Source organism: Selaginella moellendorffii, unplaced genomic scaffold (assembly GCF_000143415.4).
Source record: "Selaginella moellendorffii unplaced genomic scaffold, v1.0 SELMOscaffold_36, whole genome shotgun sequence".
Taxonomy (NCBI): Eukaryota; Viridiplantae; Streptophyta; class Lycopodiopsida; order Selaginellales; family Selaginellaceae; genus Selaginella; species Selaginella moellendorffii.
Genome location: NW_003314297.1, coordinates 1,285,761 through 1,312,532, shown reverse-complemented (window position 1 = coordinate 1,312,532; position 26,772 = coordinate 1,285,761). Strand labels below are relative to the sequence as shown.

At 45.9% G+C, this 26,772-nt stretch overlaps 6 protein-coding genes across 10 annotated transcripts; 3 read left to right on the top strand and 3 right to left on the bottom strand.

The window, feature by feature from the left end:
* The first annotated feature begins 1 nt into the window (after position 1).
* On the top strand, positions 2–18,048 carry LOC9658190 (serine/threonine-protein kinase AFC2). 4 transcript variants are annotated; one of them, XM_024683029.1, is made up of 12 exons: positions 2–95; positions 244–403; positions 546–572; positions 622–775; positions 825–876; positions 937–1,051; positions 17,029–17,195; positions 17,250–17,394; positions 17,450–17,514; positions 17,565–17,662; positions 17,724–17,829; positions 17,893–18,048. In XM_024683029.1, exons 1-12 carry the CDS (start codon positions 51–53, stop codon positions 18,028–18,030), a joined length of 1,272 nt encoding a protein of 423 aa, XP_024538797.1. In that variant the 5' UTR covers positions 2–50; the 3' UTR covers positions 18,031–18,048. The 4 variants fall into 4 exon arrangements, with proteins under 4 accessions (XP_024538797.1, XP_024538800.1, XP_024538798.1 ...); XM_024683032.1 differs by lacking the exons at positions 17,029–17,195; positions 17,250–17,394; positions 17,450–17,514; ... (1 more) ...; positions 17,724–17,829; positions 17,893–18,048 and adding exons at positions 1,127–1,218; positions 1,273–1,417; positions 1,473–1,537; ... (1 more) ...; positions 1,743–1,848; positions 1,912–2,135; XM_024683030.1 differs by lacking the exons at positions 17,029–17,195; positions 17,250–17,394; positions 17,450–17,514; ... (1 more) ...; positions 17,724–17,829; positions 17,893–18,048 and adding exons at positions 1,127–1,417; positions 1,473–1,537; positions 1,594–1,691; positions 1,743–1,848; positions 1,912–2,135.
* Positions 2,057–3,772, bottom strand: LOC9658189 (carbon catabolite repressor protein 4 homolog 4). The gene is made up of 9 exons (XM_024683034.1): positions 3,500–3,772; positions 3,404–3,444; positions 3,286–3,335; positions 3,158–3,227; positions 2,981–3,102; positions 2,843–2,928; positions 2,660–2,792; positions 2,464–2,611; positions 2,057–2,398 (listed from the first exon to the last, which is right to left on the bottom strand). The coding sequence occupies exons 1-9, from the start codon at positions 3,573–3,575 to the stop codon at positions 2,078–2,080; spliced, it is 1,047 nt and encodes a 348-aa protein (XP_024538802.1). The 5' UTR covers positions 3,576–3,772; the 3' UTR covers positions 2,057–2,077.
* LOC9653288 (carbon catabolite repressor protein 4 homolog 4) lies at positions 17,847–19,755 on the bottom strand. The gene is made up of 10 exons (XM_024683033.1): positions 19,618–19,755; positions 19,483–19,564; positions 19,387–19,427; positions 19,269–19,318; positions 19,141–19,210; positions 18,964–19,085; positions 18,826–18,911; positions 18,644–18,776; positions 18,451–18,598; positions 17,847–18,391 (listed from the first exon to the last, which is right to left on the bottom strand). Exons 1-10 carry the CDS (start codon positions 19,705–19,707, stop codon positions 18,059–18,061), a joined length of 1,155 nt encoding a protein of 384 aa, XP_024538801.1. The 5' UTR covers positions 19,708–19,755; the 3' UTR covers positions 17,847–18,058.
* Positions 19,756–19,786: 31 nt separating this feature from the next.
* Positions 19,787–22,047, top strand: LOC9658186 (pentatricopeptide repeat-containing protein At4g18520, chloroplastic). Its single transcript, XM_024683015.1, has 2 exons — positions 19,787–21,686; positions 21,746–22,047. The coding sequence occupies exons 1-2, from the start codon at positions 19,790–19,792 to the stop codon at positions 22,024–22,026; spliced, it is 2,178 nt and encodes a 725-aa protein (XP_024538783.1). The 5' UTR covers positions 19,787–19,789; the 3' UTR covers positions 22,027–22,047.
* Positions 22,048–22,346: 299 nt separating this feature from the next.
* On the top strand, positions 22,347–24,797 carry LOC112349163. Its single transcript, XM_024683016.1, has 10 exons — positions 22,347–22,632; positions 22,706–22,912; positions 22,964–23,044; positions 23,094–23,180; positions 23,232–23,327; positions 23,392–23,445; positions 23,497–24,314; positions 24,366–24,414; positions 24,477–24,516; positions 24,572–24,797. Exons 1-10 carry the CDS (start codon positions 22,381–22,383, stop codon positions 24,712–24,714), a joined length of 1,827 nt encoding a protein of 608 aa, XP_024538784.1. The 5' UTR covers positions 22,347–22,380; the 3' UTR covers positions 24,715–24,797.
* LOC9653287 (sorting nexin 1) lies at positions 24,747–26,765 on the bottom strand. 2 transcript variants are annotated; one of them, XM_024683023.1, is made up of 11 exons: positions 26,654–26,765; positions 26,423–26,557; positions 26,216–26,351; positions 26,012–26,151; positions 25,890–25,961; positions 25,674–25,833; positions 25,486–25,619; positions 25,364–25,432; positions 25,231–25,310; positions 25,112–25,172; positions 24,747–25,058 (listed from the first exon to the last, which is right to left on the bottom strand). In XM_024683023.1, the coding sequence occupies exons 1-11, from the start codon at positions 26,663–26,665 to the stop codon at positions 24,819–24,821; spliced, it is 1,239 nt and encodes a 412-aa protein (XP_024538791.1). In that variant the 5' UTR covers positions 26,666–26,765; the 3' UTR covers positions 24,747–24,818. The 2 variants fall into 2 exon arrangements, with proteins under 2 accessions (XP_024538791.1, XP_002978072.2); XM_002978026.2 differs by having other exon boundaries at positions 26,423–26,554; positions 26,654–26,720.
* Positions 26,766–26,772: the final 7 nt, after the last annotated feature.

Genomic DNA, 26,772 nt, shown 5'->3' with positions numbered 1-26,772 from the left:
GCGGCGACTATTTAGGTCTAAAACACCGAAGAACCCTAAAGAGCCTGTGAATGGAGCGGCGAGGGAAGCGGCCGCGCTCCGCCTACCGCGATGAGGTTAGTGATTCTTCGCTGGCCAAAGATCTGCAAAGGGATAGTGAGATTTCTAGAGTCCGCCGCGGGAATTAGTGCATCTAGCATTCTAAAACGTCCAGACATGACACTTGGGGGAATTTGGCAATTTTTTTTCTTTTTGTGTGTGTAGGAGGCCCAGCCCTCATCATATGTTAGTCGGCACCACAAGGAGCAGAGAGCTAACTATAACGGGTTCCATAGCGATACTCTTGCTGCTTCGCCTCCCTGGCGTGAAGATGACAAGGATGGTCACTACGTTTTTGAGCTGGGAGAGAACATTACACCTCGCTGTAATTTTTTTTTCTTGCGTTTTTTACGTTTCTTTTACGCTTTTTTTTTCCTTGGGTCGAGCCTTTAGCTGCGTGATCCTTTTGCTTGTCTTGTTTGTTTCCCCGCATTCTAATGCGAGCTTTTTTCTTTTGTGTGTTGCAGACAAAGTCATCAGCAAGATGGGTGAAGGTGCTTATAGTTTAGTTTCCTTTCTCGTTGTTTACCAGAGTAAATGCAGGTACTTTTGGTCGCGTTTTGGAATGCTGGGACCGGAAGTATCAGGAGTTTGTGGCCGTTAAAGTTATAAGAAACGTCCCAAAATACAGAGAAGCCGCTCTGATTGAAATCGACGTTCTAAGAGCACTTCGAAAGCATGACAAGAATGGCAAACGGTAAGCTCGCAACTAAGCATCATAAAGTTCTTAAAGCCTTCGTTTGCAGTGGCTGTCTTCAGATGAAAGAGTGGTTCGATTACCGGAATCACGTCTGCATCGTAAGTTTCTCGATTTTTTTTTGTTTTCCTACCATCATCTAAACTTACTGGCGAACTTAGGTGTCGGAAAAGCTTGGGCCGAGCCTGTACGATTTCCTGAAAAAGAATAGCTACCGGCCATTCTCGATAGAACATGTCCGTGATATTGGCTGGCAGCTTTTGAATTCTGTAGCATGTATGCCGCGTTTGATGTTTTCGTTTATAGCTCCCGTGTTATTGATGCACTGTTGTTTGCTTCCTGTTTTAATAGACTTACATGAGCTATCTTTGATTCATACTGATTTAAAACCGGAGAACATACTGCTGGTCTCTTCGGCATACGTGAAGACACTCGACTACAAGGTAGTGCATTTTGTTAGATCGTTTCTAGTAATATTAACACTTTTTCCGTTACAGTCTGCTCGACCGGATAAACATTTAACCAGGACACCGACATCAGCTGAAATAAGGCTGATAGATTTTGGGAGTGCGACGTTTGAAAACCAGCACCACTCGTCCATAGTGTCGACAAGGCAATATAGAGCACCCGAGATCATCCTGGGTACGTTGGCTGTTTCCTTTGCTTAAGTGTTATCTTGACAAAACATATTTTCTAGGCCTTGGATGGTCGTACGCGTGTGATTTGTGGAGCGTTGGTTGCATCTTAGTGGAGCTTTTCTCGGTAAGAAAACTGCAAAGTCCATTGATTCCAATCTTATATTTCTTGGCTGCTTCCAGGGAGATCCACTGTTTCAGACTCACGAAAATCTCGAGCACCTTGCAATGATGGAAAGAATTCTCGGTCCCATTCCCAGACGCATAATCGATAACGTAGAGTAAGTCGGATTTCTACTGGATCTGTAAACCTTCCACGGTGCTTTGTGCAGTAGAAAAGCTCAGAAGTACTTCAAAAACGGGAGGGAACTAAACTGGCCCGATGCAGCCTCTTCTCTCGAGAGTATCCGGACAGTGAAAAGGTTACCACGGCTCAAGGTAGTGTACACATTGAAAAATAAAAACTCCTTCCCGTTCATGTCTGTGTTTTTCCCTCAATAGGAGCTTGTACAACTGCATGTCGAGCACTCTGCCAGTTCCTTGACAGACTTGCTCGAGGGTCTCCTTAGATATGGAGCCTCCGATCGGCTGACAGCGAAAGAAGCTCTAAGACACCCGTTCTTCAAGGAGCGAAGATAAGCTTTGGTTCGCTGGACGAGCTGCTGCTTCACGAGAGGCTGAAGTCCGCTCCTATGGGAAGATGATCGCTGGGGTGGAAATGGTTTGGGAGGCCTTCCTCGACGTCTGGAGGCACCTCTAAGATCGTTTTTGGTCTCATGGACGCCGAGGGACTGAAGAAGATGTAGTCCAGTGTTCCTTTGAAATTCGGGCTCCAGTTCGTCAACGCTGGCTCGCCTTGTACAGCAGCGTACAGGCTGTCGAGTGGGATCGCTGGGACTTTCAAGCTCTCCAAGTCGGGCACCTTGAAACTCGAGAGCTCGACGTCGGGGCCGGAGTTGCGACGCCCGGAGGTGATATAGTTGTACACCTGAGAAGAGAGAAGACGGCATAAAAGTTTGTTCCATTTTCCAAGCTTTGAATGAAACACTTTACCCGATCACCTGGAGTGGAGTTGAAATCCCCTGCGACTAGAACGACAGGATTGGAGTTGAATTCTTGAGATATCTCCTTCTCGAACTGCGAGAGCTTTGCAAGCAGGTACTTGGCTTGTGCGAGCTTCACGTCTTGCAGCGCTGGATCCCTGGGAAAGAAAAAGGATATAAAGAAGAACTCGGCAGAACTATCTTACCAGTATAGGTGCGTGTTTGCAATCACAACGATGTTGCTAGGCGCGTGATTGAAGCGAAAGGCCGAAAGAATTCCAACACAGTTCCTTCGAAAGCGCACGCGTGGATCGCTCACATCTCTGTCGTTCTCTTCCTCTGGAAGTGAGAAAATCAGAAACAATACATTGGCGTGTGTGGATTTATACCGACGGATTCCGACGCTCTTCCGGCTGTGGTTTCATCAGGCGCGATGTCGTTATAGTCGAGAAACTGTTGTTTTAGCAGCTGGCACCTGAGTAGAATGAAATATCAAACAAAGCTCGCAAAATCAATCCGAGGCTAACCGTTCGGGCTTGTAGATGATGCCGCAGCCATCGCGTCTGTTGCCACTTCTCTGTATGTAGATGCTAGAGTAGCCTTTGCTTTCAAGGAGAGGCTTGTAGAAGCTCTCAAATTCGTCTAGCTCCTGCAAAGAAAACGAAGAGGGAGGCTTTGAGCCTATAGAATAAACGAACGCAAACCTGGAGACAAAGGAGATCAGCGTCTAGAGACAAAAGACGCGATAGAACTTGCTCCGAGCGCGTCTCCCACCTTCGAAAGAAATGCTCGGCGATGCAAAAACTTGACAAGAAAATGATGAGAAACTTACTTCAAACACAAGGATGGCGAATGAGGGAACAGCGAACTCTTCACATAGACCTGCAAAAGAACAAGAACACAAAACGTTTCGATCGATCAAAGCTAAGAAAAAAGATTTAAATCACTACTTGTGCAAGAATGTTGTATGAAACCACTCGAAAGCTTCCAGCTGCAAAATCAAATTTCGTGACAATGCGATCGTTTTCTTCGTTCTCTCTTCTTACTCTCTGGAAACTCTGAATTGTCGTCGTGTTCCACTGGAATAAAATTTGGAGTCCACACAAATGGATTGGAAACCATGCTCGCCGATCAGAGAGACGAGATCAATCGAAAGCGGGCGAGCCGTATCTCAAACTCACCGCAGTCGCAATGCAATGCCGATGCTGAGGACCAGATCCGCACTGTAAACGAAGACCGGGACGAAGAAATCGGCTGCCCAGGACGAGCATGAAGAACTAAAACATTTGTGTCTCTCCTGCTCGCCCGCCGCGCCTGGCCGATGCCCGCTCAACGAGGGCGGGAGAGAGGATAAGATGCCCGCCACTCTCTCTTGAGCGCGTCTCTAGGGAGGATAAGATGCCCGCCACTCTCTCTTGAGCGCGTCTCTAGGGAAGACACGGCCTGCCGCTCTCTCTTGAGCGCGTCTCTAGGGAAGGCACGTCTCTCGCGCGTCTCTAGGGAAGATACGGCCTGCCGCTCTCTCTTGAGCGAGTCTCTAGGGAAGACACGGCCTGCCCTGGCATTCATAAGCCCCCCGCGGCGCGAGGAGGATACATGATTGACACGTGTTCCAAACACGTCACTCACATGATGCCGCGTGGCAGTGCCATTGCAGGACATTGCGGTGATCTGGACAGTGACGTGGAGTCCGAGTAGCCGTGAGAAATTTCGCGATTCCATTCCACTAGAGAAATGTATGGCGTGCAATTCGTAAAAGGGTTACTGTGGCAGATTTCACTCACACCATGTGTATGCCTGCTATTGGTCCATGTGTATTATGAGTGTGAAAAAAACACAAGCATAAAATATTTTACAAATATCCAATCCTTATGCCCCAGATGGGGCATCATGCCCATAGCAATGACCCATGCTATGTATAGAATGGAGCCATTCAATAGACCCATTCAATAGACCCATTCATCCCATGCATTCTAGCAAGTTGTTAATGTTGCAAACCAAATGGACAATCGGCCAAATTGCATATTATACTACCTTATCTAGAGCTTTTTGCTCTTGGCAAAAAAATTGAATTATCCTTTTTTAGCACACCTCTTTTAACATAGTGTTCATAGCAAGCATAAGTGAACTCCATCTAGCCCCATTGCAAAGCCATGGATATATACTGTTTGGAATCATATCTCTAATGCATCCCATTGAGTTTATCCTTCGTTGCCATTAATTTCTAGTGTAGCTCTCTCAATGCTTTAGTTTTGTACCATGATGCTTAGAAGATTTGCATATGACTCAAAATTAAGTTGAAGTCTAACCAATTCCATGAATTGGTGGGGCTTATATTTCAATTATGTACTACACAAAGGTGTATAGTGTTAATGTTTGGACCTAGAGTTCTCTCAAAAGGAGCATGTTAAAGGAGATTTGAAAATATGGAAGTTGCAATTGCATGCAGTAACATGAAAAGCGATAACAATGGACACTTTTAACATTTTCCAATCATAACCATTTCAAATTTTGAAATTTGTAAAAAGGGTTTCCAAGCATGGGGCAAAACTATCCAATGTATGTTGTGTGCTGCAGCTAAAGAATTGGAGTTTTCAGGGATTAGAAGCTTGTGATCACTTTAGTAAAAGTAAATTTGTGATAGTTTCCTATATGCTTTAACCCTTTTGCAATGTTTGAGGTTTCTAGGTTTCCTCTTGGTATGGCAAACTAGAGAGGATTCTATGACTTCTTTGAGGCACAACAATGGATCCAACAGGGGACAGGATCGAGGATTTTATATGATGCCTACTCCTCTCAAGGCTTGACAATCCCTCCAACAAGGCAGCCTAAGATTGCATCTAATGTTGTGCCAATCACTGAAAGGAAAGGTCTTGTTGAAGAAAGCGACAGTGAGGGATATATCACTGCTCAAGATGCAAGTGAAGATGAGTTCATAGACCCAGAGGATGATTTTGGTTCTACCATGAAATAGGCTGAGAGTTCCTCAAGTGAGGATGGGCATCATATAGCACCCAAGCTTGATAATTTTGACCCAGATCTTAAATTGGGAGTTGCTTTGGAAGCTACCTTTGGTGAGACAAGCATAAGCCAAAAGGGTACCAAGGGCCACAAGTGCCTATAATGGGTATTTGTAGAATATTTTGAATATTCTTACCTTTAATTTCACCAATGAACTAGAAAGAGTCTCTTTCAAAGTGTGAAACATACTTCAAGACAATTATCTATTTTTATTGTGAAAGTGTCTCGATTATAGTACTTCCACAACATCAGCCCAATCCATACAAGCTCTCTAGATTTTGGAGTGCCTAGTGGATCTTGTGTTTGGTCCACTCTATTAATAGGTATGTTAAAGGGAAGAAACTTCTTGTGTGCATATGGAGAATCTAGGAAATCAAGCAGATGATGTACCCTGTCTCTTAACTTGGATCCAAATAGGCTCTCCCTATCAGAACTGTAGAGAATCAACCACAAAGTGATGGAACTTGGATAACTCTTTTGGGCTTATATCTATAAAATGTTCAAACATACAAGAGTTTTAGTTGTTTGTGAAAGTAAATAGTTACCTCACTATGATGTCCACAATCCAACTGCGAAAGTTCTCTCCAAAGTCCTTATCAAAGATCAAGTAGTTGATGAACTCTACAGGACAAATGATCGTCCTCACCCAAAACATTTGTAACAAAACATCTGTTCCAATGAGTGAAAGCCCATTTAGCAATGCTGGACTCTTGTAAGGCCTTTAACAAGCTTCCATGCACATTGAGTGTTGGAAGCCATCTTAGAGTAAATCTCCCACTACATTTGGCTCGATGAATAGGTAATGCCAGACCATTATAGCCACGCATGCCTCCACAACCTACTCATAACCTTCACCAAGTTTAGTGAATCTAGACTCAAGCACTGCATTGTAGTTGGTAATTGCAGATTTCTCTAGGATGGAATCCACAAGCTTGTGCCGATCGCCCTCTTCCTTTAGGCTTGATGCACCTCGCAATTGGTTGAGTGCATTCCAAATATGCGGTGTGCATGCCTTGAGGTCCATCTCATATAGTCCTCCTCGGGCAAGTCGTCGGTCATTCTTGTCTAGAACCTCTCCAGTTGCAATTGTACACCCGCAAGATACTTGTACATTACATTTGAACACTTGGAATAACAACTAGCCCACAAAGACAACCTGTGCATATAGAAATGAGGAGCATATAAAACTTGTGCTTTAAATTAACTTACCACATCCCACTCTTTTTGTCACAATGTCCTAGAATGCACTGGCATCTTGGGATGCCAATACATAGCTCCTTCCCTAAGCACAAACAGTCCACGCATCTGTAACACAAAGTTACTTTAGTGAGCCAAATGAAAATTACACTTACCGATCCTGGAATCTGGTGAACAGCCTCCCTAATGGTTTTTGCATGTGGCCCACCTGCTTTTATTGTGGCTTCCTCCCACACCAAAGCTCCTTCAATCTAAGACATATAGACCACTTTGTAATTTAGTGTGTGGAGATTAGTATTGAAGGCGAATTGGAAACAACTGAATTCATTGTTTGGTGCAATCTGGAAGGATAAGTGAGGGAAATCCAATTCATAGGCAATCCATTGCTTACTAGAATGTGAGATGGCCTCAAACGTGTACGAACAAGTTTGTATGGCCGAAACATGGCTTTCTCGATGCAAAAATGGGAGAATTTATAATACAGTGTTTCAGCAGTGTCAAATAATTCTCTCAATTGTTGTGCATCCACCCAATTCCTACGTAGGTCCCTACACAAAACAATAAGATGGTACTAAGTGCTAAAAACTAGATATACGTACCTCTTTTCAATGAACCATGCTATTATAGACTCAACAATTGAAGGAGGCACATTGATGCTTCTTTCAATAAGGAGCTGTTAGATTGTGTTGTCACAAAACACACCCTTGTACTATACTTCTGAAAGGCCAAGTTTAAACAGAACACTCTTCCAATCCTGCCAATGAAGTATGGCTTGGCTGGAAAGCACGCACCGAAAAAATATTTCACTGCTAGTTTAATGGAACTTAGGGTGTTTAGCAACAGCGTCTAACATCTCCTCATCGCTTGTGCTCTCTATGCTAAAGCAACCAAAAAGCTTGTGTTTCAGCCATTGCACCCGTGAGAAAACTTTAGCATCCTCTTGTGCCCTCACCTCAAGGGTTGTGCTGGCATCTTGTAAGGCAGAAACCTCCTCATGTTGTAGCATGATGAAGTTGGCACTATCATGAGTGGTTAACTGAATAACTTTATTAAATGCATTGGTGGCATCAATCCATCGTTGTTGACACTCCAACAATTTACATGTAAACATTAGTTCAATTTCGAATAGCACAATTTTCAATTATCTTACTCTACTGTGGAAAAGTTGTCAAGCAACTCCATAAGAGTAAGTGGAGTGGAGCTACTTCCCTCTAGAAAGGGGGGTGGAGGCACACCATGGTCTTCAAGGCCTCTACCGTCACTGTTATACACTACCATTGGCCTATCTGCACCCAGAAATTAGAAAATGAAGGAAATATTCATTTATGTTAATACTTATTACCAGCCGCATGGTCTGGAGCCACTATCTTTGGTGACAACGATGTCTCTGGAGATCCTTAGTGCAGTTCATCCCCACCATCACTTTGTTCTTCGATTCTGGTGATGTTCATGTTGTCTTGTGCGGGGAGAGTTCTTCCGGTAATGGAAGAATATCCTCTTCATCTACAGAGTCTTCTTCTTCATTAATCTCATCTTGGTTTAGCTCATGCATGGCTAGCCTCGGGAGAAATGGCTCTATCACCAAGGGACCATCATTTGTAGTCAAGATATTTGTAGCAACTATAATGTAAGCGATTAATTTTTCCATTCTACTTTAGTCACTTAACCGCATCTTCGACCACTTGGAGGAGTCTCATTCACAACCTCCATAAGTCCCATTCAAGACTTGGGGCTTGCTAGCCCCGAGAATGGCATCCATGCCACTCAACCTTTGCACTTGCTCCAAGTGCTCCACATGTCCGATCCCATGATCGACACCCCAAGGTACCACCGACCTCTCAGCCCGTTATGCTAAGGCCATGCCCATTTACATTGGTCGCACTGGTGGTCTAACACCACCTGCATCACAGTCCTGTCTCTCAAAGACTAGGCCATCCATCCATGAGTGATCAACCCAGATCCACTCCTTAGCATCTTTAGGATGCTCACAGACATGGGGAATAGCCTTCCCCAGCATCTCTTTTCCGGTCCCCACCAAGTCCCTTTTCTATCGATGGCCGTGTTCGCCAACACTGCCACTGGATGAAGGCTCGCAGACCCGACCTCTAAGTCCCACTGTCCTTCGGGACTTCCTCACCCTGTGACCATATCCTTGGTCACTACACTAGACGATTGCTCTTCTTCCTTTTCACCATCTGGGACTTTGGGACAACACTTCAAAACACCATGGCCTTACGCGAGCCTCATGGGTACTCTCCCCACCTTCTACCTTTAGGTGCTCTAGCCATGGGCTTAGAGCAAGGTTTCATTGAGCCATGCTAGGTATCCAAGTAGGTAGTGCCACCCACACTTGGACTGGGAGCATCGGCCAGTCGATTTCCCGGGGGAACTAGAGCTAGCTCTTGAATAGTTCACCAAGCTACCCTGCTTGTCGGTTCGTGTTCACTCTAGTCTTGGACTTCCCAGTGGGCAGCTCATCACCCAACACTGGGTACAGCCTTCCTGGGCCAAACTGGCCTTTCCTGGCTAAACTAGCTCCACTGCAGTCCTCCCCCTACTATACTTTTGGAGCTCACCAAACCCCCTAGGGTCTGGGAGACAAACGCTTTGGGCTTTCACCCTCTCAGACTCGGACTCGGACTCAGACTCGGACTAGGACTTGGACTCGGGCTTGGGCTCAGTCTCGGCCTCGGCCTTGGTCTCGGTCTCGGTCCCGGTCTCGGTCCCTGGCTCCGATACCACTTGGTATTGGAGCGGTCTCAGGTCCAAATCTGTTGGTTGGCTTAAGGGAATCACACCATATGTTGATTGACATCTGGCTAGTCCAGTTTGCTCCCGCTGGGCTCGACCCGAGGGGTAGGGTGTCAAGAGAGCGGGGCTCTCGGGAGAGCTGCGGCTTTCAGCTTCCGTTCACGAGGGCTTGAACTTGCAGGGAAGCGTGATGGATTGTAAGCAACCAAAGGGAACGATTCGAGAGACGATCCATAGGGGTTCAAATATAGAGGGAAAGGGCCCATGAACAAGAGTGCACCCCCTTTTCCAATCGGTTAAGGGTTTTGGGATAGTTGGGGTTAAGCGTCTTTGGGCTTGAATAGTACTGGGCTAGGTGACATCCCAGGAAGTCTAAACTCAGGAGCTTACATATATGCTGTGTTTTACGGCTGAAGAACTGGAGTTTTCAGGGATTGGAAGCTTGTGATCACTTTGGTAAAAGTAAATTTGTGATAGTTTCCTATATACTCTAACCCTTTTGCAATGTTTGAGGTTTTTGGGTTTCCTCTTGGCATGGCAAATTGGAGAGGATTCTATGACTTCTTTGAGGCACAACAATGGATCCAACAGGGGATAGGACCAAGGATTCTATATAATGCCTACTCTTCTCAAGGCTTGAGAATCCCTCTGACAAGGCAGCCTCAGACTCCATCTAATGTTGTACCAATCGCCGGGGGGAAAGGTCCTGTTAAAGAAAGCGACAGCGAGGGATATATTACTGCTCGAGATGCAAGAGAGGACGAGTTCACAAACCTGGATGATTTTGGTTTTACCATGAAATAAGTTGAGAGTTCCTCAAGTGAGGATAGGCATTATATAACACCCAAGCTTGATAGTTTTGACCCAGATCTTAAATTGGGAGTTGCTTTGGAAGCTACCTTTGGTGAGACAAGCATAAGCCAAAAGGGTACCAAGGGCCACAAGTGCCTATAATGGGTATTTGTAGAATATTTTGAATATTCTTACCTTTAATTTCACCAATGAACTAGAAAGAGTCTCTTTCAAAGTGTGAAACATACTTCAAGACAATTATCTATTTTTATTGTGAAAGTGTCTCGATTATAGTACTTCCACAACATCAGCCCAATCCATACAAGCTCTCTAGATTTTGGAGTGCCTGATGGATCTTGTGTTTGGTCTACTCCATTAACGGGTATGTTAAAGGGAAGAAAACTTCTCGTGTGCATGTGGAGAATCTGGGAAATTGAGTAGATGATGTACCAAATAGGATCTCCTTATCAAGGAACTTGGATAACTCTTTCGAGCTTATATCTATAAAATGTTCAAATATACAAAAGTTTTAGTTGTTTGTGAAAGTAAATAGTTACCTTGGATGATATCCACAATCTAGCTGCGGAAGTTCTCTCCAAAGTCCTGATCAAAGATCAGACAGTTGATGAACTCCGTAGGAGGAATGATTGTCCTTACCCAGAAGACCTGTAACAAAGCATCTGTCCCAATGAGTGAAAGCCCACCTAGCAATACTGGACTCTTGTAAAGCCTCTAACAAGTTTCCATACACATTGAGTGTTGGAAGCCATCTCAAAGTAAGTCTCCCATTACGTTTGGCTTGATGAATAGGTAACGCCAGACCACTGCAGCCATACATGCCTCCACAGCCTACTCATAACCTTCACCAAGTTTAGTGAGTCTAGACTCAAGCATTGTGTTGTAGTTGGTAATTGCAAAGTTCTCTAGAATGGAATCTATAGACTTGTGCCGATTGCCCTCCTCCTTTACGCTTGATGCACCTCACAATTGGTTGAGTGGATTCTAAATATGCGGCGTGCATGCTTTGAGGTCCATCTCATATAATCTTCCTCAGGCAAGTTGTCAGTCATTTTCATTTGGAACCTCTCCAACTGCAATTGCCAATGTTGCAATTGTACACCCGCAAGACACCTGTGTATTACATTTGAATGCAACTAGCCCACAAAGACAGCCTATGCATATAGAAATGAGAGGCATATAAAACTTGTGATTTACCATATCCCACTTTTCTTGTTGCAACATCTTAGAATGCACTGGCATCCTGGGATGCCAATACATGGCTCCTTCCCTAAGCACAAACAGTCCATGCATCTGTAACACAAAGTTACTATAGTGAGCTAAGTAAAAATTACACTTACCAATCCTGGAATCTGGTGAACAACCTCCCTAATGGCTTTTGCATGTGGCTCATCTACATCTATTATGGCTTCTTCCCACACCAAAGCTCCTCCAATCTCAGATGCATAGACCACTTTGTAATTTGGTGTGTGGAGATTAGTATTGAAGGCGAAGTGGAAACAACTGAATTCATTGTTTGGTGCAATCCGGAAGGACAAGTGAGGGAACTCCAATTCATAGGCAATCCATTGCTTACTAAAATGTGAAATGGCCTCAAATGTGTATGAGCAAGTCTGTATGGCCGAAGCATGGCCAAAGCATGGCCTTTTCGATGCAGAAATGGGAGAACTTACAATATAGTGTTTCAGCAGTGTCAAATAATTCTCTCAATTGTTGTGCATCCACCCAATTCCTACGTAGGTCCCTGCACAAAACAATAAGATGGTACTAAATGCTAAAAAATAAATACACGTACCTCTTTTCAATAAACCATGCTATTGTGAACTCAACAATTGAAGGAGGCATATTGATGCTTCCTTTAGTAAGGAGATTGTGTTATCACAAAACACACCCTCATACTATGCTTTTAAAAGGCCAAGCTTAAGGAGAACACTCTCTCAATTCTACTAATGAGGCATGGCTTGGCTAAAAAGCACGCGCCGAAAAAATATTTCACCTCTAGCCCAATGGAACTTAGAGTGTCTAGTAACAACATCTAGCATCTCCTTGTCACTTGTGCTCTCTATGCTAAAGCAACCAAAAAGCTTGTGTTTCAACCATTGCACCTGTGAAAGAACTTTAACATCCCTTTATGCCCTCACCTCAAGGGCTATGCTGGTATCCTGTAAGGCAGAAACCTCCTCATGCTGCAACATGATGAAGTTGGCACTATTCTGAGTGGTTAACTGAATAACTTTATTAAATGCATTGGTGGCATCAATCCATCGTTGTTGACACTCCAATAATTTACATGTAAACATTAGTTCAATTTCGAATAGCACAATTTTCAATTATCTTACTCTACTGTGGAAAAGTTGTCAAGCAACTCCATAAGAGTAAGTGGAGTGGAGCTACTTCCCTCTAGAAAGGGGGGTGGAGGCACACCATGGTCTTCAAGGCCTCTACCGTCACTGTCATACACTACCATTGGCCTATCTGCACTCAAAAATTAGAAAATGAAGGAAATATTCATTTATGTTAATGCTTCTTACTAGCCACATGGCATAGAGCCACTATCTCTGGTGACAAGGATGTTTCTAGAGATCCTTAGTGTGGTTCATCCCCACCATCACCTTGTTCTTTTACTTCAGTGATGTTCATATTGTCTTATGTGGGGAGAGTTTCTTTTGATAATGGAAGAATGTCCTCTTCATCCGTAGAGTCTTCTTCTTCATTAATCTCATCTTGGTTTGGTTCCTACGTGGTTAGCCTTGGGAGAAATGGCTCTATCACCAAGGGATCATCATTTGCAGTCAAGATATTTGTAGCAGCCACAACTGCAAAGACTATAACATATATTTATGAGGGAACTTAAAAAAAATAATGACTTACATTCATGAACATCCTTCTCCTCGAGTGCTCAGGCTTGCTTTTGATAACTTAGCCAATGTTTGTCAATAAGATGTTCCATAACATTGTATAGGTATATTACTATTGCCCAGTTGCCATTGGCCTTGTTTGCTATAGCTCCCTATGATGTTTGAGGAGTCCAGTAGCAAGGCCGGATAGAGTTGAGGCCAAATTTTGCAGACTCGGCATAGGCCTCACCACTATTGGATTGCCTTGCACACCAGACAAATGCTCCTAGGTTGTTCATGGATTAAGGTTGGATTCCTGAGGCTTGAAGTAATAGTAGAATCACATGTTGGGCCGTGCCGGGTTGGAAACGAATACTGGAGTATAAGCCATCTCATATAAGACACTCTTGGAGGTCCACTGCTAGCTCATCAAGTTTCGTCACCTTCATAGATGGCTCTTTTTTCTACCTATACAAGTGTACATGCCAAGTCTTCGGGATTGCAATCCACTTGGTGACAAAGACTGTGGTGAACAGCTGAGCGACCAAGGGTGTCATAGAAGACATTCCACCAATGACTTTGGATCGACTGCCATGACATCCACGATGACAAAATAAAGACTGTCGATTGTTATCGGTATAGGTGTGCAATGCAGCTACAAGCGGTGAGAGAGTCTAGCACAGTGAAACAAAAATGAGTCAAACAAATCTAAAGAAAAAAAATTTGAAGAGTGCATAAGGTCATGTATACCTGTGTCTCACATGGCAACCCCCCCTGAGGGTTTACTTTGAATATATCTAGATATCGAAGCTCCACTAGATGATGATGTTGATCTTTGGGAGTAGTTGTGGAATGCTGATGGGGAACTATGAGCTCGCTGGTGTGGTGGCATTGCCAACTCACCCTACTCAGAAAAACACATGGAAAAAAGACGGGTATAAATGAAAAACTTACCGAACTAGACTGCTTGTTGCTTCGGGAGGTAGATGGCCAGATACTAGCACTTGTATTGGTAGATGGAGTTGCGAGAATTGTAGTGGCTAGTGGAGTTGTGGGGCTGGTAGTAGTGGCACTATATGGGCTTCCGTGAGCACGTCTTGTAGTTGGTGTTGGTGGTAGCATTCCAGATTGAATAACACCATGGGCATGAGGCATTCGGACTTGCTCATTTCAGATGCTTAGGCTGCTGCTTTCCAAGGAAGGTGAAGAGAACGAAACATGTTGGAGGTTCCATATATGTTGCAGTGTATGCAATGTTAGGTGGCACTCTGCTTGCTCAAATGCAGTCAGGAGCTGTGGATGGGATGTTGTTGGAGTTGATGTCCCTGCTGCGGAGTTTGGAAAATCAAGTGGCTAGCGTGTGTCTCACGAGATTGTTGGCTGTACTGATTGCAGAACATCAAGTGCTTGGGTGCATGCTTCTGAAGTGTTTCCTGCATAGTGTCTACTACTGTTGAGGCGTGCAATGTTCTTCCTTCGAGCATGGAAACCACAAGGGATTGGTTATGCAAACCTAATCGAGGAGAAGCTACCCACCATCGTAGCTGTGGCGCTCTTGCTTGGGTGGTGGTCTTGCAATTAGGGGAGTGTGCACTAGAAGCCTTGCCTCTGATTAGATGATGCGAATCGATTGGAAAAATGAACAAACCATCGACAAAATCATGTCATAAAATGAAATTGCCTTGTATCCAAGGCACATTTGGGACTTGGTGTAAACCCTAATCCCGAATGTGGGAACCCTAAAATTGAGGAAATCAAGAATTAAATTTAAATTTGAAATGTACACTAAAGAACACTCAATTTTCTCCGAGTATGGCCAAGTATAATTTTTCCAAAGCTCGTCGCTTCACTGGTGTTGCTGTAAGCAAAGCACTCTCGATGTAGTGGTAGATTTACACCCGTAATATTAGCCATTGCACACTCCATTGTTAGATCCAAATAAAGTAAATATTACTCATCCAAATTGAGTCCCTCCCGATGCATAAAAAATGCTTGGTTTTAAACAGTGCCAAGAGCTTATAAGGTAGCCAAGCACAATGAAATAGATTAAAAGAAATTGTTCTATTCTTGCTCTAAAGATTACCTTTGACAGAGTTGCACCTTCAACATTGGAGAGAAAAGGTCCCGGTATGTCTTCAATATCTTTTTCACCAACAGCCGATATAATCTTACAAAAGCATAATTTATAAAGAATTCTGTAACATTACGAAAATTTTTACCCAAGCTCTCGTTCCATCAGTTGAAATAAATTTGCAAGAACATAAGATGGTCTAAAATAATTACCACATTGATACGGACGGACATCATAGAAGTTCTAGGTTGCAACCCAGTGTGAAATATCCTTCTTGAGGTGCGGAGCAAAGACACAATGTAGACTCTAGTTGTGCCATGGATTAGATACATTGAGAATTTCTATGTCTTCCATGGACTAAAAAGGTGCTTATAAAACCATACCATGCACTCAAAGAACTCTCTCCACAAATGCACTATGTGCTGTAAAACAAATTTGATTTAGTTTTTATTTGAAAAAACTCTAACATTGTGAGTACCTAGTTACGTGTTGATGTCCCACGTATGAAGCTCTTAGCTACAGGACGAAAACAGCAAATCATGTCCCTCTCAACCTCATTGTGCTCTAAAGCATTGTTGCTCCGAATGCGCTTGAGCCTTCCAAATTGACAAACAGCCTACGCACATATGTTGAATATTGCATGGGATTCTTTGGAGGTAGCTAGCTCACAAGCTACAATATAATGAGTTGCCCTACAAATAATGGCATATACATAGAAACCATAGCTTACAAGCTTGCAATATACTACAATAAACATGTTACCACATATGCTGACAAAAAAGCAAAAATGAAAGAATACTCACAATCCATATAGCAAAGTGTATAAACCTTCTCATTCTTATAAATCCATCGTCAAATCCTTGTCATGTGCCTCTATTCCAGCCTAGTTAGATTGTGAGTGGTTAAGGCTTGACAAATTTGGTGTCAGCTAAACTAATATCCTCTAGTTTGACAACTAGATAAAGAATTGATAATCCCTCAATTTGTGCCACCTCGATTCATGGCATTGTTAGTCTGAATGTGATAAAGTACCTTTTCAGGTGGTACTCTGTAATATACACTTCTCCAATTTGGATCAACAAGCCACATGTATTTGTACAGTGTTGGCTTGGAAATTCTAAGATAGCATGCAAGGTAAACAATAGTCTTAGTCTTGAGGATCTTTAGGTGTATCTAGGTGCTAAATGCAGCTGGACTACTAAATCCCCTCAATCGCAAAAAATTATAGAAGGCCTAGAAATATCGCAAATCATGAATCTAAGAGACTGGAAACTAAACAAACCTTTAGGAGAGCATCATTATCATTATCCACACCTGAATCACAGTTCGAATCACTAAAATTGGATGAAAGGCCATCCACCTCCTTTTCTTCCACGTCTTCTAGTAAACCTAGAAGAAAAAGTTTCAATGACACAAATTTGAAGTAAACTAAAGAAGGAATTATACTCATGGTAGGAACTTCGAAGTCCATAGAGAGCAATTTAGTAGTAAATCAAAGCCGGAAGTATCAGGAGTTTGTGGCCATTAAAGTTATAAGAAACGTCCCAAAATACAGAGAAGCCACTCTGATTGAAATTGACGTTCTAAAAGCACTTCAAAAGCATGACAAGAATGGCAAACGGTAAAGCTTGCAACTAAGCATCATAAAGTTCTTAGCCTTTGTTTGCAGTGGCTGTCTTCAGATGAAAGAGTGGTTCGATTACCGGAATCATGTCTGCATCGTAAGTTTCTCGATTTTATTTTATTTTCCTTACCATCATCTAAACTTACTGGCGAACTTAGGTGTCGGAAAAGCTTGGACCAAGCCTGTACGATTTCCTGAAAAAGAATAGCTACCGGCCATTCTCGATAGAACATGTCGGCTGGCAGCTTTTGAATTCTGTAGCATGTATGCCGCGTTTGATGTTTTCGTTTATAGCTCCCGTGTTATTGATGCACTGTTGTTTGCTTCCTGTTTTAATAGACTTACATGAGCTATCTTTGATTCATACTGATTTAAAACCGGAGAACATACTGCTGGTCTCTTCGGCATACGTGAAGACACTCGACTACAAGGTAGTGCATTTTGTTAGATCGTTTCTAGTAATATTAACACTTTTTCCGTTACAGTCTGCTCGACTGGATAAACACTTAACCAGGACACCGACATCAGCTGAAATAAGGCTGATAGATTTTGGGAGTGCGACGTTTGAAAACCAGCACCACTCGTCCATAGTGTCTACAAGGCAATATAGAGCACCCGAGATCATCCTGGGTACGTTGGGTGTTTCTTTTGCTTAAGTGTTATCTTGACAATACATATTTTCTAGGCCTTGGATGGTCGTACGCGTGTGATTTGTGGAGCGTTGGTTGCATCTTAGTGGAGCTTTTCTCGGTAAGAAAACTGCAAAGTCCATTAATCTCATATTTCTTGGCTGCTTCCAGGGAGATCCATTGTTTCAGACTCACGAAAATCTCGAGCACCTGGCAATGATGGAAAGAATTCTCGGTCCCATTCCCAGACGCATAATCGATAACGTAGAGTAAGTCGGATTTGTACTGGATCTATAAACCTTGTGGCTCATCCCACGGTGCTTTCTACAGTAGAAAAGCTCAGAAGTACTTCAAAAACGGGAGGGAACTAAACTGGCCCGATGCAGCCTCTTCTCTCGAGAGTATCCGGACAGTGAAAAGGTTACCACGGCTCAAGGTAGTGTACACATTGAAAAATAAAAACTCCTTCCCGTTCATGTCTGTGTTTTTCCCTCAATAGGAGCTTGTACAACTGCATGTCGAGCACTCTGCCAGTTCCTTGACAGACTTGCTCGAGGGTCTCCTTAGATATGGAGCCTCCGATCGGCTGACAGCGAAAGAAGCTCTAAGACACCCGTTCTTCAAGGAGCGAAGATAAGCTTTGGTTTGCTGGACGAGCTGCTTCTTCACGAGAGGCTGAAGTCCGCTCCTATGGGAAGATGATCGCTGGGGTGGAAATGGTTTGGGAGCCCTCCCTTGACGTCTGGAGCATCCGGCCGAGGCACCTCTAAGATCGTCTTTGGTCTCATGGACGCCGAGGGACTGAAGAAGATGTAGTCCAGAGTTCCTGTGAAATCCGGGGTGCAGTTCGTGAACGCTGGCTCGCCTTGTGCAGCGGCGTACAGGCTGTCGAGTGGGATCGCTGGGACTTTCAAGCTCTCCAAGTCGGGCACCTTGAAACTAGAGAGCTCGACGTCGGGGCCGGAGTTGCGACGCCCGGAGGTGATATAGTTGTACACCTGAGAAGAGAGAAGACGGCATTTGTTCCATTTTCCAAGCTTTGAATGAAAGACTTTACCCGATCACCCGGAGTGGAGTTGAAATCCCCTGCGACTAGAACGACAGGATTGGAGTTGAATTCTTGAGATATCTCCTTCTCGAACTGCAAGAGCTTTGCAAGCAGGTACTTGGCTTGTGCGAGTTTCACGTCTTGCAGCGCTGGATCCCTGGGAAAGAAAAAGGATATAAAGAACTCGGCAGAACTATCTTACCAGTATAGGTGCGTGTTTGCAATCACAACAATGTTACTAGGCGCGTGATTGAAGCGAAAGGCCGAAAAAATTCCAACACAGTTCCTTCGAAAGCGCACGCGTGGATCGCTCACATCTCTGTTGTTCTCTTCCTCTGGAACTGAGAAATCAGAGACAATACATCGGCGTGTGTGGATATATACCGACGGATTCCGACGCTCTTCCGGCTGTGGTTTCATCAGGCGCGATGTCGTTATAGTCGAGAAACTGTTGTTTTAGCAGCTGGCACCTGAGTAGAATGAAATATCAAACAAACCTCGCAAAATCAATCCGAGGCTAACCATTTGGCCTTGTAGATGATGCCGCAGCCATCGCGTTTCTTGCCACTTCTCTGTACGTAGATGCTAGAGTAGCCTTTGCTTTCAAGGAGAGGCTTGTAGAAGCTCTCAAATTCGTCTAGCTCCTGCAAAGAAAACGAAGAGGGAGGCTTTGAGCTTACAGAATAAACGAACGCAAACCTGGAGACAAAGGAGATCAGCGTCCAGAGACAAAAGACGCGATAGAACTTGCTCTGAGCGCGTCTTCCACCTTCGAAAGAAATGCTCGGCGATGCAAAAACTTGACAAGAAAATGATGAGAAACTTACTTCAAACACAAGGATGGCGAATGAGGGAACAGCGAACTCTTCACATAGACCTGCAAAAGAACAAGAACACAAAACGTTTCGATCGATCGAAGCTAAGAAAAAAGATTTAAATCACTACTTGTGCAAGAATGTTGTATGAAACCACTCGAAAGCTTCCAGCTGCAAAATCAAAATTCGTGACAATGCGATCGTTTTCTTCGTTCTCTCTTCTTACTCTCTGGAAACTCTGAAATGTCGTCGTGTTCCACTGGAATAAAATTTGGAGTCCACACAAATGGCTTGGAAACCATGCTCGCCTGTCAGAGAGACGAGATCAATCGAAAGCGGTCGAGCCGTATCTCAAACTCACCGTAGTCGCAATGCAATGCCGATGCTGAGGACCAGATCCGCACTGTAAACGAAGACCGGGACGAAGAAATCGGCTGCCCAGGGCGAGCATGAAGACCCTAAAACATTTCTGTCTTAAACCCCTTAAACCCTTTCCTTGGAGCGAAGAACCCTAAAATGGAAGGTGCCCAGTGATGATAGATCATAGCTGTGGGAGGCATTTTTTCGGTAGAGTTCACAGAGGCAAGGAAGAAAATCGTGGCAGCAGTGGAAATATCGATGTTCTTGGACGATTTCCTTCCAGGGCGAGTGGAATCTGTCAAGGACAAATCCCCGATTTCGTCCAGGAGGAGCGATCGAAGGATGCTATCGGGGCTTCCAAGAAGGATGGCGTCGAGAGGTGGGTTCCATGGAACTCCTTGATTCTAAAGTACTTGGAGCAAGGTCGATGCGAGGAAGCCGTGAGGATGATCGAGGAGACGTGCCTGGAGGAGGAAGAGAGTGTGCCGAGCGAGAGCTTGATCGTGGCCGCTCTCAATCGCCTCTCCTCTCCCAGAATGCTCGAGGCCGGGGAGAGAATCCACTGCGTCGCGAGCTGCCTCAACCTGGTGGAATCGAAGAGGAAGAGAGTTGGAGTGGCGCTGCTGGGGATGTATGTGAGGTGTGGAAGCGTCGAAAGCGCTCGCAAGCTCTTCGATTCCATGGCGGTGGAGAGGAATGGAGAGTGCTGGACAGTGATGATCTCCGCGTACGTGAGGAGGGGCTGGATCAACGAGGCACTGCTCCTCTTCAAGAAATCTCTCCTGGAAGGCGTCCGGCCAAGCGAGGGTACGTTTATCGCGCTTCTTCACGCTTGCTCGAGGCCGGCTTCTTTGGATCAAGGGAAGAAACTCCACAGGCTCTTGGAGGAGGCTGGATTCCAGGAGTCCATAGCGCCATCGCTGGCTACTTCGTTGATCAAGATGTATGGGAAGTGTGGGAGCTTGGACGAGGCCTGGAAGGTGATGGAGAAGATCGAATCTCGGGACGTGGAGCTCTGGACAGTGATGATCGCTTCTCTGTCTCACTTCGGCAAGCTCGATCGGGCATTCGAGCTGCTCAAGAGGATGGATCTCGAGGGTGACAGGCCGAGCAAGATGACTTTCATGGCCGTCTTGCGAGCTTGCAAGGATCATCCGGAAGCTCGCCAAGTTGGAGGAGTTCTTCACGGTTTGATCCGAGAGAGGGGACTCGAGTCGGACGTCGGCGTTGGAACGAGCCTCGTGAACATGTACGCTAGGTGGGGAGACGCCCAGCAAGCGCAGGAAGTGTTCTCGCAAATCGAAGCTCGCGACGTCTCGTCGTGGAACTGCCTGCTCGCGGCGTACTCTCGCTGCTCCCGGCAGGAGCAAGCGCTGGTTTTGTACCGCGAGATGATGCTCGAAGGTGTGAAACCGGACAGGCTCACGCTCAACACCGTCATCGATGTCTGTGCGAGCTTGAAAGATCTGGAGCAAGGCAGCCGGATCCACCAGCAGATCGCCAGCTCCGGGTTTGCGTCCGACTTGATGCTCGACACTGCGCTCATCACTTTCTATGGACGCTGCGGGAAGCTGGAGGCGGCGTTGGAGATCTTCGAGGCCTTGCCAGCTCGAGACAACGTAACTTGGAACACCATGATTGCATCTCTCAACGATCACTCTTCCCCGGAGGCCGCCATGGGATTCTTCCAGAGAATGCAGCAAGAAGGTATGGCACCGAGCAGAGTGACGCTTCTCACCGTGCTCGGACTTTGTGGCAGCGTCGGGGAAGCGAAGCTCGTCCACTCTTGCGTGAGAGAGAGTGGATTCGAGCAGGATAGCGAGGTGAAGAACACGCTCATCACTGCGTATGGAAGGTGTGGAGGACTGCCACAAGCCTTGGAGATCTTCGAGGCACTCCCGCGGAAGATCGAGAGCTCGTGGAATGCGATGATGGGAGCTTACGCCGCGCAGGGAAAGCCGCGAGCGGCGCTGGAGCTCTTCCACCGGATGGTGAAGCTGGAGCAGATGATCCAGCCGAGTGTTTCCACGATCATCCTGGCGCTCAACTCGTGCCGGAGCCTTGCCGACGGTAAGCTTGTGATCTCTTCCATCCCGGAATCACTCGTGGAAGAGGATGGATTCGTCCAGGCGGCGATGGTGGACATGCTCGCGAGGTGTGGAAGCCTGGACGACGCCAGCGAGTTCTTCCACAAACTTGGGAAGAACAAGGACACGGTTCTCTGGACGACGATGGTGGCGGCGTTCGCTCGTCACGGCCACTCCGCTCGAGCTCTCGGCCTCTTCGAAGCCATGCTCCTCGACGGCGGCGGCTCTCCGGACGAAGTCACGCTCGTGAGCGTCCTCTCGGCTTGCAGCCACGCCGGGCTCCTCCATCGCGGCCTCCAGATCTTCGCCTCTACCGCCAGTGACTTTGGGGTCCAGTGGCGCTCGCTGGAGCTCTACGGCTGCGTGATTGATCTCCTCGGCCGGGCCGGGCAGCTCCAGGAGGCCGAGATGCTCGTCGCGAGCTCGGATTTCTCCGGGAGTTCCGTGCTTTGGATCACGCTCCTGGGCGCTAGCAAGGTCCGTGGCAACGAAGAGGCGGGGAAGAGGGCGGCGGTGAAAGTTCTCGAGCTAGATCCTGGCAACGCGGCGGCCCACGTTATACTTTCAAATCTGGCATATTCGTCCGACCGCGACGGTGACGATTTGATACACGTGGCGGGCGATGCGAGAAGCGCATCCGACGGCCCAGCATAAGGGAAGGTTTGGGTCCAGTGGCGATGGAGATGGAGGTGGATCGAGAGGCGGCGCCGCGGCAGCAGCGCTTGAGGTTCACGTACCGAGGAAAGGAATTCGTGCTGGCGATCACGGCGAGCTCGACGCTGCGGGAATTGGGGCAGGAGCTACAGTCGGCTACTGGGATTTCCCCGCAGACAATGAAGCTGCTGGTTCCTCGAGGTGCCCGTGGAGCGCTGGAGCCCTTCAGCGAGGAATGCGCCATGCTATCTCTTGGAGAGTGTGGGATCGAAGAGGTTTCTCTTTTTTTCTTTCGTTCGCTCGCTGGCTTCCTCCATGCTTACAAAGCTTCTATTGTTCGCTTTCCAGGGAAAGGTTTTACGTGTGATGGGAGCACTCCCTCACGAGACGGTGGAAGTCTCGGGAGCTTTACAGAAGGACACTAGAAGCCTTGGATTTGAGGAAGAGGAGGAACGAGCTCGGCGACGAGCTTCCTCGGCTTCTGCTACGGGAAAACTCCCTGCCGGCCCCTATACGTTTCAAGACTTTAAAACTCTTCATCTTCCTGGCGTACAGGTACTTTGTTTTTGATGGATTGTCGCGGAATTTTTGTGCTGGTGTTCGTAGATGACTCCACCACCTCCGAAAGCTCTCGAGCTCTTGCATGCCTTGGCTAGTGACAGAGGCATCATCGCCATAATGAACAAGGTGCATTTTTCTATGCCTTCGGAAGGATTGATCTTTACTTTGTTTTCAGTATCGATGGCGAGTGGGAGTTTTTAGTGAAATGGCACCCGAGGGATTGGTCGGAATCAGTCCCAAGTGTCTTCTCGGATTCAACAAGGTAATTCGAAAGCATGCGATGAACCTGTTGTTGAGCTCCATAGTTTTGCAGAATCGCGGAGAAGAGATCTCTCTACGTCTTCGAACAGATGACTTGAAGGGTTTTCGGAAGTATGAATCCATAAGAAAGACTTTACTTCATGAACTGGTGAGATAAACTTGATCTTCTGTGATATGCAACCGACAAACACCCTTCTGTGTTCTATGTTCAGGCGCATATGGTACATGATGAACACGATGAGAATTTCCATCAACTGGACAAACTGGTAAACATTTCTCCTTTGGTTCAATCTCATTGCTTATCCTTCTTGTTTCAGCTTAACAAAGAGTCGCTTGAGCTTGACTGGACAAGATCGCGAGGCCAAAGTCTAAGCGGCATGAAACACCAAGTTCCAGATAGTATTGAGGATAATTCAGAGGTCTTGCGCAAAGGCCACCGCCTCGGTGGAGGTTCATCTTCCGTTTTGAATGTCAAGGTAGCAGCAGCCAACGCAGCATTGAACAGACTGAAAGAAAATGCCGAAAGCTCAAAACCAGATGATAAAGTAAGCGAAGAACCAGATCCTGACGACCAAGAAACTTATAACAAAGAATTTCCTGATGGTGAACCGGATCCCGATGAAACTCAAGCTTACGAGAGTGAACCAGATCCAGACGAACCGCACGCATATAGAACAGAAACCTGGGAACCAGACCCGGATGAGAAGGAAAGTCACAGAGAACCAGATCCAGACGAGAACGAACATCACGGGGAACCAGACCCGGACGAGAAGGAAACTCTAAAAGATTACAGAGAACCAGACCCGGACGAGAAGGAAACTCTAAAAGATTACAGAGAACCAGATCCAGACGACAATGATCCAGACGATCAAGAAGCATACGGAGACAATAAAAGAACTAAACTTCCAGAAGATCACAAAGAACCGGATCCAGACGACGATCTCAGGCATGGAAGTCCGTTTCAGAGAGACGTGGAAGTGATGGAGATGGGAGAACTGGACATGGAGATCAAACGAATCAATGCCGCAGCAGCTGCTGCTAGTTCCCGGCTCGAGGACTCGATCGCGATGCTTACTCGTCAGGCTACTCCCTTGGAAGCGGCCATGGCTTTCCAAACTCTTGTGAAAATCTTAAGGTTTAGCTTTGGTTTCTCATTTGTTTTCTCACTATGCTCTTGCTTGTTCAGTAACGTCATGGAGCATCCAAACGAAGAGAAGTACCGGCGTATAAAGAAGGCGAGTGAATGAAAGCGATACTTTCTTCGTTTTTGTTGCTAACGTGTGCTGTTCCATGGCAGAACAATCCCGTCTTCCAGGAGCGTGTTGCAAAGTTTGCCGGTAATCAGTCTAAAGCTTGTATGGTCTTCGAGTGTCCTTAGTTTTGTTTTTACAGGAGCGATTGAGCTGCTTAAAATGGTTGGATTTGCCGAAGAAGCAGCGATGTCAAGCTTTGTGCTCAAGACCAATGATCCTGGATTGCTGTGGCTGGCACGCTCTCTCGTGACGAGCGCGCTTGGCTCTTACGTACATGGCTAGCGAGCGAAAATAACAACAGGAAAGAAGAAGCATTCTAGCACACCTGGAAGGATGATATTCTCTTCGCCTGTAAATTTTTACAACACGAGAGTGCGTTGTTCGTCTCAAGCGGACGACTCTACGGCCTTTCCAGCGCTTTGATGCGACCAGGCGTCCAGTTGCGATGCCAAAACCTTCCAAGCCTCGGCTGTGTCGTTGGCTAGCTGGGCCTGGCCGCGAGCAAACTCGTGAAAGACGGCACCCAAGTCTCGAGTCTTTTCTTCCTGGAACCTCACCATTTCCTGCTGCATCACCTTGACGATCTCTTCGTAGCGCCTGTTTGCTTCGTCGCTTTGAAGTTTCGTCTGTGAAGCAAAGTGTCATTCGTGCAAGACAACAACGATCGATGCGAACATACCTCTCTGTAGTCGATCTCGGCCTCCCCTACTTTGTCAGGCCGCACTACTCTTAGCTTTTCCCTGACAAGACGAGGAAGCTGGATAAGTCGACTGGAAATACAGAGCATGGGTCACTTACAGGTTGATCTCTTTCAGCTTTGATGCTTCAAAGAGCTCACGTTGTTGCCTGAAGGCTTGCGCTCTATCACTCAGCACCGCCTACACAAGAAACACCCCTTTAGCATTCTTTTTTAGAAAAGACGTTATCTTACTTTGATAGACTGGACAGTTCGGACGTACTCTTTGAGCGGCTCCTCAAAGTTCATGAGCAGATCTTGCGCCTGGATGAAATGACCGATAAGCATTTCACAAGGAGATATGGAAAGCAGAATACCTGTTTTTGTAGCTTGTAGGAAAGTAACTCCGCACGGTTGCCAAGTTCTCCGAAGGCTTTGCCAAGAAGTCCCGTTTCACAGCCTCCAAGGGACTTCACCGATTTGCCAAACTCAGCCAAGGCTTGTCCCAACTCTAAAGTGGAAGTAAGTTAAGAGATGATATCACGATGAAAATAAAATTGCTGACCGCTATGACGCTTCACCAGACGATACGACTGCTTCTGTGCCTCGCCAAGATGATCTTCAAGTTCTGTGACATAGTGCTTGACCTTTTCATACTCCTCGCTCGTCTCTTCCAGGGGTTTTTCTTTACCCAACACAACGTCCGTGACTTTGGATTGTACATCCTGTTGAAACCATAACAATGAGGATGGCATGTAAAACCAGAACTTGGCAGCTCTACCTTGAATATTTGCATGAAATCGCTGGGTTTCTTTTTGAAAACCCCCTCAGCTGTTCTTGATTTCTCAACAACCTGGAACATAAAATTACTGCACTGCATAGAAATCTAGCAAACTCACTAACCCAACTGTCTTCATCGGCTTGCAGAAAGCTTTTCAAGTCGTCACTTTGACGAAGAATCGGATGTGCAGCAATCCGATTCAGAAACACGTCTAGAGCTCGTCGTCTGACCTCGATAAACTCGGCGCTAAATCGAAACTTCTCTGCACAGTCAAACAAAGTGTAAGTAAGAAAGAGCAAAAGAAAAATACTTTCTTGCTCACTCACCTACTGCACTTTTCTCTGGAAGCGGAGGAATGATAATGCCCTTGTATCTCTCAGTTAATCGCTCGTGTAGCCACACAAAATCGCTGTATCTACGAATGACAATCTTCTCCAAGCCCCGATACTCTTGCATGTTAGTCTGAAAGGAAAAAAGAAAGAAAAAGATGATCTCTCCGGGAAGAACACATAACAAGCTTAAAACTCACACACCTTGGTGCTGACCCGATAAGAAATGTAGGCTTGTACATTGTTACCGAGCTTCACCGGATCGGTGACAGAGATGGATAGAAATGGCTGTTCCGGAGCTGGCGAATTAGGGCTAGAGGGGATGCCGGCGCTGCGCTGCTGGAAAATCGAAGCAAAAACCCTCAGATCACCAGTGATGGAAGAGATTTGGAGAGAAATCTAGCCTGGAATCGAAATTTGGGATCGATGGCTTACTCTGGAGACCATGGCGCTCCTCGATGCGTCAAAATTTCCACGAGCTGATCAAATAACCCTCGTCTAAACCTTATAAAACTGGATATACCTTCTTTCAACTGGATGGAGGATATACCGAG